The 12,406-nt window shown below is 38.9% G+C and overlaps 1 protein-coding gene across 1 annotated transcript in view; it reads right to left on the bottom strand.

Moving 5' to 3' along the window:
- GHR (growth hormone receptor) overlaps window positions 1-12,406 on the bottom strand; it is a 316,033-nt gene that overhangs the window by 40,140 nt on the left and 263,487 nt on the right. Inside the window, exon 6 of the mRNA XM_032135754.2 lies at window positions 565-694. Coding sequence (XP_031991645.1) covers window positions 565-694 — 130 coding nt within the window. The remainder of the gene's footprint in view (window positions 1-564; window positions 695-12,406) is intronic.

Raw genomic sequence — 12,406 nt, 5'->3', positions numbered from 1 at the left:
CTTTCCCCCAGATATTCATGTGGCCTGTCCCATTTCACTTATGTCTCTGGTCTAAGACACCACAATAGAGAGGCCTCCTAGGACCATGCATTTCAATATCATTCAAGCCTCTGTTACACACACTGTCATCCACATGCACATGCCCACGTGTATCCATACATGCTCTCACTCACACTTTGACACACTCTCACACATTCTCATGCACATACACAAACTCCCACACACTGCTGATATGCTGCTTTCTGGCTTTATTTTCTTAATAACCTATATTACTAGCTGACATTTTATTCAATTTTTATTGCCTGTCTCCCTGCATTGGAAGGAAATCTCCATGAGACCAGGGATTTTGTCTTTTGTAATCACTGCTATATCTCCAGGGCCTAAAATAGTACTCAGCACATAGGATGGGCTTGATTAATATTTTTTTCAATAAATGAGTGAATGAATATTCGTTGATTACATAAATCACAACATATCACTTCCATTCCCACACTACATGTGACTCAGTGTACTTTAGTAGGTACATCCATGGAGAGGAAAATCAGAAAGGCATGATGGCGGCACCTTCTGGTATAGAACAGCTGTATGGGTCCTAGGCTCTTTGAACCATGATGAACCGCATCTGTCCAGTGGCATGAAAAAGTCTCTCGCTCAGGTGAACGGCACTTGGTGAATTTAGGCTCCTTAGAAGAATCTGCAGAATAAAAAGAAAAGGCAAGGCATGAAATCAGGTGGGTCATATGTGATTCTAATGAGACACGTATTTAAAGTGTGTGAAGAAACTACTGGGATGAAGCCAGCATATTCTGTGTCTAGGAGGTAATGCCGATGTCTTCTAGAAAAGCATTTTTCCTGGGTCATAGTTTTAGAGCCTGTTGCTTGCCATTGTCAGCCTTTGATTCTAGACACAAACCATTTTGTCTTTTATTTCAAGCATTTCGTAGGACCTGTTTAAGAAACCAGAGCTAGAGATTAGGATTTGGATATAGGTAGTTCATCTGGAAGGTGACTTCCGGATCTAGCAGTCATGGAATGGGGAGGGTGGGAACGAAAGGGAGAACAACTAATATGTGTGTGTTACTGAGCTGGTTATCACAGTGGCTAATGGGGCCCAATCCCACCGAGGCTCCTTGAAGAAGCTGTGTAGAATATGCACCACCATTGTTGTGTAGAAAGATGAGAGGCTAGGACATTTATCTACTACTCCCAGTACTCACTGGTTGAAGGGTGCCTCAGAGATGTTCACTCCCATGCACGTCTAGGCTGTACCTGCACGTGAGCTGAGGGTCTTCGCCGAGGCAAGCACCTGAGTGTGCCTGGCAGGGTGCATAGTGGCAAATGGATACCATAGATGGTTGTGATGACATCAGGTGGATGTGGGGGATGCAGTGTGGGAACCACAGCATGCACTACAGGGCCTTTTATCTTTTCATTGATTTTTGATAAAAGGCACTTATGTTTGCATTCTTTTAAAAGATTCAGCCAGTAAACTCATTAAATAGATGCCCACTCTAAACAACTTATAAATACACGTGTGTTAATTCTAATTGGAGAAGTAAGTGCAGAATGCCTCTTATGTGTTAGGATTTTAGCCAAAATTCCTCTGCATCTATGAAATCTGCTGCTATAGATGTGCGACAGACAGGTATGAGGCAAAACACATTTTTATATATGAATTCTCAGTGTTCTGATGTCCATGGTCATTTTGGAGATTTCTTTTCAAATTTCTCTGCTTTTTCTTATTTTTTTCTCCTTATGTGATTAGCCTTCAATCAGATTGTAAACAATCTAAAACTCTCATTCCTGGGTTATCAGGGAGGCTCTCAGTCTTAAAGTATCTTTGTCAATACTTTGAAAGATCACTTAAAAATAAATAATATGAAGCAAATGCATAAAAACTCATGATTCCAAATTCCAGGTTACATACCTGATGTTATGAACCAAAAACACGCTTCTTTTTTCCTCTGGCAACAAACTCACAAGGGATGGGATGTTATAAACCTTCTAAACAAATCCATCATTCAAATTCATTCAACAAACATTATTAAACGCAAATTTTGTACCAGGCTGTGTTCTAGGAATAGAGAAATGAACAAGTTGATAAAAGTTGGTCCTTGTCTAGTTTCCATTCTAGCAAAGGCAGGGATGTGGGGATCCTATGCAGAAAAATAAGCTGGGCCAGCTAGCGTGATGCCTTCAGCTGTGTTCTTTTTGCTTAGGATTGTCTTGGCTATGCAGGCTCATTTTTGGTTCCATATGACATCTAAAGTAGTTTTTTTCCAATTCTGTGAAGAAAGTCAACGGTAGTTTGATGGGGATAGCATTGAATCTATAAATTACGTTGGGCAGTATGGCCATTTTCATGATATTGATTCTTCCTACCCATGAGGATGTTTTCCCATCTGTTTGTGTCCTCTCTTATTTCCTTGAGCAGTGGTTTGTAGTTCTCCTTGAAGAGGTCCTTCACATCCTTTGTAAGTTGTATTCCTAGGTATTTTATTCTCTTGGTAGCAATTGTGAATGGGAGTTTGCTCGTGATTTGGCTCTCTGTTTGTCTGTTATTGGTGTATAGGAATGCTTGTGATTTTTGCACATTGATTTTGTATCCTGAGACTTTGCTGAAGTTGCTTATCAGCTTAAGGAGATTTTGGGCTGAGACGATGGGGTTTTCTAAATATACAATCATGTGATCTGCAAACAGAGACAATTGGATTTCCTCTTTTCCTAATTGAATACCCTTTATTTCTTTTCTTTTTTTTTTATTATACTTTAGGTTTTAGGGTACATGTGCACAATGTGCAGGTTTGTTACATATGTATCCATGTGCCATGTTGATTTCCTGCACCCATTAGCTCGTCATTTAGCATTAGGTATATCTCCTAATGCTGTCCCCGCCCCCCCCACCCCCCACCCCACAACAGTCCCCGGAATGTGATGTTCCCCTTCCTGTGTCCATGAGTTCTCATTGTTCAATTCCCACCTATGAGTGAGAACATGCGGTGTTTGTTTTTTTGTCCTTGCGATAGTTTACTGAGAATGATGTTTTCCAGTTTCATCCATGTCCCTACAAAGGACACGAACTCATCATTTTTTATGGCTGCATAGTATTCCATGGTGTATATGTGCCACATTTTCTTAATCCAGTCTATTGTTGTTGGACATTTGGGTTGGTTCCAAGTCTTTGCTATTGTGAATAGTGCCGCAATAAACATACGTGTGCATGTGTCTTTATAGCAGCATGATTTATTCTCTTGCCTGACTGCCCTGGCCAGAGTTTTGAATAGTATGTTGAAAAGGAATGGTGAGAGAGGGCATCCTTGTCTTATGCCGATTTTCAAAGGGAATGCCTCCAGTTTTTGCCTGTTCAGTATGATATTGGCTGTGGGTTTGTCATAGAGAGCTCTTATTATTTTGAGATACGTCCCATCAATACCTAATTTATTGAGAGTTTTTAGCATGAAGGGTTGTTGAATTTTGTCAAAGGCCTTTTCTGCATCTATTGAGATAATCATGTGGTTTTTGTCTTTGGTTCTGTTTATATGCTGGATTACATTTATTGATTTGCATATGTTGAACCAGCCTTGCATCCCAGGGATGAAGCCAACTTGATCATGGTGGATAAGCTTTTTGATGTGCTGCTGGATTCAGTTTGCCAGTATTTTATTGAGGATTTTTGCGTCAATGTTCATCAAGGATATTGGTCTAAAATTCTCTTTTTTTGTTGTGTCTCTGACTTCAAACTATACTACAAGGCTACAGTAGCAAAGACAGCATGGTACTGGTACCAGATAAGATATATAGACCAATGGAACAGAACAGAGGCCTGAAATAACACCACACATCCACAACCATCTGGTCTTTGACAAACCTGACAAAAACAAGCAATGGGGAAAGGATTCCCTGTTTAATAAATGGTGTTGGGAAAACTGGCTAGCCATATGCAGAAAGCTGAAACTGGATCCCTTCCTTTCATCTTATACAAAAATTAACTCAAGATGGATTAAAGACTTAAAGGTTAAGACCTAAAACCATAAAAACCCTAGAAGAAAACCTTGGCAATACCATTCAGGAAATAGGCATGAGCAAAGACTTCATGACTAAGACACAAAAAGCAATGGCAACAAAAGCCAGAATTGGCAAATGGGATCTAATTAAACTAAAGAGCTTCTGCACAGCAAAAGAAATTATCATCAGAGTGAACAGGCAACCTACAGAATGGGGGAACATTTTTGCAATCTATTCATCTGACAAAGGGCTAATATCCAGAATCTACAAAGAACTTCAATAAATTTACAAGAAAAAAAACAACCCCATCAAAAAGTGGGCAAAGGATATGAACAGACACTTCTCAGAAGAAGACATTTATGCAGGCAACAGATACATGAAAAAATGCTCATCATCACTGGTCATCAGAGGAATGCAAATCAAAACCACAATGAGATACCATTTCACACCAGTTAGAATGGTGGTCATTAAAAAGTCAGGAAACAACAGATGCTGGAGAGGATGTGGAGAAATAGGAACACTTTTACACTGTTGGTGGGAGTGTAAATTAGTTCAACCATTGTGGAAGTCAGTGTGGTGATTCCTCAAGGACCTAGAACTAGAAATACCATTTGACCCAGCCATCCCATTACTGGGTATATACCCAAAGGATTATAAATCATTCTACTAGAAAGACACATGCAGATGTATGTTTATTGCAGCACTGTTCACAACAGCAAAGACTTGGAACCAACCCAAATGCCCATCAGTGATAGACTGGTTAAAGAAAATGTTGCATATACACCATAGAATACTACTCAGCCATAAAAAAGGATGAGTTCATGTTCTTTGCAGGGACATGGATGAAGCCAGAAACCATCATTCTCAGCAAACTAACACAAGAACATGTTCTCACTTATAAGTGGGAGTTGAACAATGAGAACACAGGTACACAGGGAGGGGAACTTTACACACTGGGGCCTGTTGGGGGCTGTGGGGCTGGGGGAGGGATAACATTAGGAGAAATACCTAATGTAGATGACGGGTTGGTGGGTGCAGCAAACCACCATGGCACATGTATACCTATGTAACAAACCTGTACGTTCTGCACATGTACCCCAGAACTTAAAGTATAATAATAGTAATAAAAAGAAAAATAAGCAGGGTAAGAAGAAAGGAACTGCATCCTTGTTTGAGAACAATTGTTGCCCTCAATAGTACAAACAAGTGAATCTTCAGAAAATCCTGAGTTGCAGATATGTCTTTAGCCCTGGGAGCACACGTTGGGGATAGCAGGAGTGTTTTTGTAATCAAATTCCATGGTCATATTGTTGTAAGAAATACTCATTTTCCTGTATGAATGGAGAAATTCATAAGAGTTTTAGGGCATGGATGGGATGTGCCTTGGTACCCGGGGGGCAGATGGGCAGCTCTATGTGGTCAGTGTTTACCAACCCCTCTCAGAACACTGAGGTGTAGGAGGCCACATTATCTGTTACAAATGAGTACAGTGAAAAAGATGTGTATTTTGTTAGGCAAGCACCTCTCATACAGTAAAGTACTGAAAATATTCCTTTTTACTATTAGTTGAAGCACTGAAAACAAACACTATTTTAGATCCTTCTACAAAGTTAGTAATTATTAAAACTAAATATTTAAACCACAACTGTTTTAATGCCGGTATATCCGAGGAGACTATTTCACATTCTAACTGTTCATTTGCATAGAAATAAGAAAAGGAAATGCACTAGATTAGAAGTTGAGAGATGTGTACTCTAGTTCTGGCTCTGACACTATTTAACGTTGACCTTCCCACGCTATTTGGTCTTGATTTCCTTAGTAGAATGCCTGGAATAGATGAGATACAAAGTACTTTACAATTTTACAGCTTCACTTTTACAATTAAGAGACATATATAATTATGAACAATAACATACACAACAAAAACATAATTTTGGCTGGGCGCGGTGGCTCACGCCTGTAATCCTAGCACTTTGGGAGGCCGAGGCGGGTGGATCATGAGGTCAGGAGATCGAGACCATCCTGGCTAACACGGTGAAACCCCGTCTCTACTAAAAATACAAAAAATTAGCCGGGCGTAGTGGCGGGAGCCTGTAGTCCCAGCTACTCGGGAGGCTAAGGCAGGAGAATGGTGTGAACCCAGGAGGCAGAGCTTGCAGTGAGCCGAGATTGCGCCACTGCACTCCAGCCTGGGCGGCAGAGCCAGATTCTGTCTCAAAAAAAACAAAACAAAACAAAAAACCACATAATTTTGGCATTTGAGTTGAAACAATAGAACACCAAATACGAATGTCAATCAGGTTCCTATATTCTCTGTAAAATATGCCTGTTACATAATAGCAAGAATAATAAACTCAACTTCAAAACTTGAAACAGAAAGAAATAACTTTGTCAGCTGAAACAAACAAAAAAAACAACTTAAAAAGAAAAAAAACTAATTTGAAACACATTTTGCTTACTTAAATTTAGTATTCTTAGATTTATTGTTTCCTTTTAACTCCAGATGCATAGAAAGTCCTTATTATCTTCTCATTGTAAATAATGAATAGGAAATTTATGGGTGTGGTGCTAATGTGATGAAGTGTGTGTCTGCACATGGAACTCTGATACAGATGTAGTGCAGCAGAGCTGTTTTGTTCTTGTCTTTTTAAATGTCTTTCTTTCCCTTCCTTTCTTCCCCTCCACCTTCCTCTGTTCTTTATTTTACCCTGCACCCTCCTTCTCTCTTTCCTGCTTTTTTAAATTTTATGGCTGGGTGTGTGCTGTTAAGTGCTGTGGCAGACAGCCCCTAAAGTGGCCTCCAGTGATTCCTGTCTTCTCTCATTCACAGCCTTATGTATTTCCTTCCCTTGAGTAACTTGCTTCTAATCAAAAGAACATGGCAGCATGGAGTGGATGTCAGTTCTATGATTAGGTTACAAAGGATTGAGACTTCTTTTTAACTAGCAGACTCACCCTTTTGCTGGTTTTGATGAAGTTGCTGTGTGGTGAGCACCATATAGCAAAGAACTAAGCGTGGCCTCTGGCCAACACTCAGCAAGAAGCAGAGGCCCTCAGTATAAAAACCCTTGAGGAACTGGCTGGGTGCAGTGACTCATGCCTGTAATCCCAGCACTTTGGGAGGCTGAGGCGGGTGGATCAAGAGGTCTCGAGATCGAGACCAGCCTGACCAACATGGTGAAACCCTGTCTCTACTAAAAATGGAAAAATTAGCTGGGTGTGGTGGCACGCACCTGTAATCCCAGCTACTTGGGAGGCTGAGGCAGGAGAATTGCTTGAACCTGGGAAGCGGAGGTTGCAGTGAGCCGAGATCGCGCCACTGCACTCCATTCTGGTGATGGAGCAAGGCTCTGTCTCAAAAAAGCAAACAAACAAACAAACAAACAAAAAACGTAAAACAAAAAAAACCCTTGAGGAACTGAATCCTGCCAACAACCATGTAAGTAAGCATGGGGGCCAATCTTTCCCTATCCAGCCTTCAGATGAGACCACAGCCCTGGTTTACACTTTGATTGCAGTCTTATAAGATAGCTTGAAGCACAGGACACAGCTGGTGGGTTAATTTGGAAAAAGTGTGAGAGGTATATTAACTTTACTAAATATTTGAATGCTATTAATACAGAGTAAATGAATCTAATATATCAGAACTTAAAAGTAGTGCTCAAGAATGACACAAGCCACTTTTCTTAGCAAAACGGAATGTATCACAGTGAGTGTGAGAAAGTGGGTAACTCCTTTTTTGGAGGCAAGGAGAACAATATTGTGGCTGGCCGTTTAGTTTCTCCTTAATCACATCCTGTCCCATCTAGTACCATTGTGCCACTGTGGCTGAAGACACTCAGTGTTCCTAAAGTCCAATTCCTTAGTGTCCTCTTAAGGCTTTCTAAATCTGAAAGGAACTACCATAATCTTAAAATGAACACCTTTCTCACTATGTCTAAAAATCCTATTAGAATCTCACTTTTACTATGAGGACAACAAATGACTACTATAGACTCTTAGATCTTCTCTGATTAGCCAGGAACAGAAAATTATTTCTGAACTAGGAATATTTCTTGCTTTCTTATGATTTTTAAAGATTAAATCTAAAAACAGTGTAGTTCAACATCCATTTATGGCACCTCTGAAAGGAATGTTGCAATTAACAAGAGAGCCTAACTTTGTCCCTAAGTGAATTATCACTAAGAACAATGAGTTAAGTTGGAACACACATGCAGTGTTTGGTTTTCTGCTCTTGTGATCGTTTGCTGAGAATGATGGTTTCCAGCTTCATCCATGTCCCTGCAAAGGACGTGAACTCATCATTTTTTATGGCTGCATAGTATTCCATGGTGTATATGTGCCACATTTTCTTTATCCAGTCTATCATTGATGGACATTTGGGTTGGTTCCAAGTCTTTGCTATTGTGAATAGTGTCACAGTAAACATACGTGTGCATATGTCTTTTTTTTTTTTTTTTTGAGACGGAGTCTTGCCTTTTTGCCCAGGCTGGACTGCAGTGGCGCTATCTTGGCTCACTGCAAGCTCTGCCTCCCGGGTTCATGCCATTCTCCTGCCTCAGCCTCCTGAGTAGCTGGGACTACAGGCTCCCACCACTGTGCCCATCTAATTTTCTGTATTTTTAGTAGAGACGGGGTTTCACCATGTTAGCCAGGATGGTCTCGATCTCCTGACCTCATGATCCGCCTGCCTCAGCCTCCCAAAGTGCTGGGATTACAGGCATGAGCCACCGCGCCCGGCCGCATGTGTCTTTATAGCAGTATGATTTACAATCCTTTGGGTATATACCCAGTAATGGGATGGCTGGGTCAAATGGTAGTTCTAGTTCTAGATCCTTGAGGAATCACCACACTGTCTTCCACAATGGTTGAACTGATTTACACTCCCACCAACAGTGTAAAAGTGTTCCTATTTTTCCACATCCTCTCCAGCACCTGTTGTTTCCTGACTTTTTAATGATCGCCATTCTAACTGGTGTGAAATAGTATCTCATTGTGGTTTTGATTTGCATTTCTCTGATGACCAGTGATGATGAGCATTTTTTCATGTGTCTGTTGGCTGCATAAATGTCTTCTTTTGAGAAGTGTCTGTTCATATCCTTTGCCCACTTTTTGATGGGGTTGTTTTTTTCTTGTAAATTTATTGAAGTTCTTTGTAGATTCTGGATATTAGCCCTTTGTCAGAGGGGTGGATTGCAAAAATTTTCTCCCATTTTGTAGGTTGCCTGTTCACTCTGCTGGTAGTTTCTTTTGCTGTGCAGAATCTCTTTAGTTTAACTAGATCCCATTTGCCAATTTTGGCTTTTGTTGCCATTGCTTTTGGTGTTTTAGTCATTAAGTCTTTGCCCATGCCTATTACCTGAATGGTATTGCCTAGGTTTTCTTCTAGGGTTTTTATGGTTTTAGGCCTAACATTTAAGTCTTTAATCCATCTTGAATTAATTTTTAGTGGGTGCAGCAAACCAACATGGCACATGTATGCCTATGTAACAAACCTGCGAGTTGTGCACATGCACCCCAGAAGAAAGTATAATAATAATAATAATAATAATAGAAAGACATTAAGCATTCCATCAAAAAATCATGTTTGGTGCTGAGAGCAGTGGCTCACACCTGTAATTCTAGCACTTTGGGAGGCTGAGATGGGAGGATTACCTGAGGCCAGGAGTTCGAGGCCAGGCTGTCCAACATAGTGAAACTCCGTCTCTACTAAAAATACAAAAATTAGCCAGGTCTGGTGGAGCATACCTGTAATCCCAGCTACTCAGAGAGGCTGAGGCACAAGAATCGCTTGAATCTGGGAGTCGGAAGTTGCAGTGAGCTGAGATCACGTCACTGCACCCCAGCCTGGGTGACACAGTGAGACTCTGTCACAAATAAAAGTGTTTTGTAATGTTTATAATTAATTTATCTTACTTAATAAAATTTCATGGAATTAAAAAAAAAGAAAGAAAAAAAAGAAAAGCACATTGGATCAAATGACTTTTGGCCCCTTATGGTGGATATGGGTTCTGCTAAGCAATCTGCATATGCAGTCAAACAAGGGTCAGTTTTAGAAGAGAAGAATGGTTATAGCATGCTCAGTCACCCTGATCTGGATAAAGAATGGCTATTATTGAACATAAGCCAAAGTGAGGAAATACTTATTGTCAGCCGAAATCACTTTCATATGTTCTGAGGACTGCATAAACGCGCTGGCCAGGCCAACGGTGGTGAAACTGTAATGTTCCTTTCACAAATAATAAACAAGAGATGGTGATTGCAGTAGAGCTAGTCTACTTCTTGGACTGTGTCTGCATAGGCTTTGGGTAAAATCTTTGGGTGACTGGCCTAAATGTATCAGTTATTTAAAAACACCTTTGTATTTAGCCTTTATATTTGGTTAAGGCAATGTTACAGAATGAGACATGCATGATCTTCAAAGGTTTGATGAGCAAAGAAGATATGAATATGTAATTCTTCCATGAGTGAAAGAAGTGACTGCATTCATCATCATTATTTTTCCAAGTCCCCTTCTTAAGCAGGAACAGAATAACAATATGGCAGCAACTACGTCTTCTTTGGGGTCTCTGTCCTACTCATTTTATATGTAATATAAAAAGTGTTTATTCTCAAAACTAGAATGAGGTAGGTACTATTATTCACACTACTGAATAGATGACACTGAGGCACAGAGAAGTAAAATAACTGGCCCAAAGTCACTTGGTTATTAAGTGGCACAGCCATGATTCCAACTCAACAGCTGTGCTTCAGAATTTGTATTCTTTTTTTTTTTTTTTTTTTTGAGATGCAGTCTCGCTCTGTCACCAGGCTGGAATGCAGTGCCATGATCTCGGCTCACTGCAACCTCCGCCTCCTGGGTTCAAGTGATTCTCCTGCCTCAGCCTCCCGAGTAGCTGGGACTACAGGTGCGTGCCACCGTGCCCAGCTAATTTTTATATTTTTAGTAGAGACGATGTTTCACTGTGTTGGCCAGGATGGTCTCAATCTCTTGACCTCAGGATCCACCCACCTCGGCCTCCCAAAGTGCTGGGATTACAGGTGTGAGCCACCATGCCCAGCCCAAAATTTGTATTCTTAACCACTGCACTGGTGGCTTTCAAAATTTTTGAAAGTGACTTTCAAAAATTTATATATATATTATATATATATTTACATATATATAATTTATATATATTTACATATATAATTTATATATATTTACATATATAATTTATATATGTAAATTTTAAGTATAAATTTAAATATATTAAAATATATTTAAAATAGTAATAATATATAGTTAGTATGTTCTTAATATATTAAATGTATTATTTTAATATATTTGATATATTAATATATTATATATAATGTATTTATATATAATATATTATAATAATATATTATATATTAATATTAGTATATTACTAATTAACATATTGTTTACATATTGTTAATATAAATTGATATAAGTTAATATAAATTAATATGTTATTAATTCATATTAATTATATTATTAATATAAATATATACTTACATGTTTAAACTTTAGATATATAAACATATTTTAAATGTTTTAAAATGTTCTCACATACTTATTTATATGATTTATACACACGCACATGTAAAATAAAATGTCTCAAAATTACTGCCTGCAATGAATTCTGATTTCAATTTATAAATGATGCTGCTTGCAACCCTATAAATTGATTTACTAATATAGGTCACTACTTTCAGTTTGAGAAACATTGTGCATGAAGCTAATCTTGCCTCGACGAAAGTTGAAAATTAATAAGATTGTTGGTCTATAATTCCCTCAAAGAAAGGCAAGAATGTTTCCTTTGTCTGGCATAGATTATGAGATGCTCAACAGAACTGTATTTTCTAGCTAACTGAAAGTTACTCCTGAAATTATTTTTCCTAAGATGTATTTTAAGATTCTCTGAATCATTAATGAAACCTGTAAAACATCATTTAACGTTTTTTATGACTGCATGGGGATCAGGGATTATCCTACTGAATTATGGTGTACTTATGTGTAGGGCTGCTGGGAGAGACTGACCTTTTACCCCTACACTAAGTAGATTCACCACTGTGATGGTGATATTCATTCTCTCACTGCAGCTTAGTATGATTCACACATAATTCATTTCTAGGAATGACATTATTTATTGAAAACAATAATTCTTTATCTTGAGAATTGCCATGACAATTGATAGAAGCTACCAGGAAATTACTTTTGATAATACTGGGTAGAGGCTGAGAGTGCTGATTTTGGTGCCAGACTGCTGAGTTCAAATCCTACCTCCATCACATACAATCTGTAATCTTGGGCAAATTACTTAACTTCTTCAGTTTCCTCACCTGTAAAATGGGGATAATAATGGTATGTCACAGGGTTATTGTAAAGATTAAGTGAGCT

This window comes from Hylobates moloch, unplaced genomic scaffold (genome assembly GCF_009828535.3).
Source record: "Hylobates moloch isolate HMO894 unplaced genomic scaffold, HMol_V3 SCAFFOLD_17, whole genome shotgun sequence".
In the NCBI taxonomy this organism is placed as follows: Eukaryota; Metazoa; Chordata; class Mammalia; order Primates; family Hylobatidae; genus Hylobates; species Hylobates moloch.
This window is presented reverse-complemented; position numbering and strand designations above follow the sequence as displayed.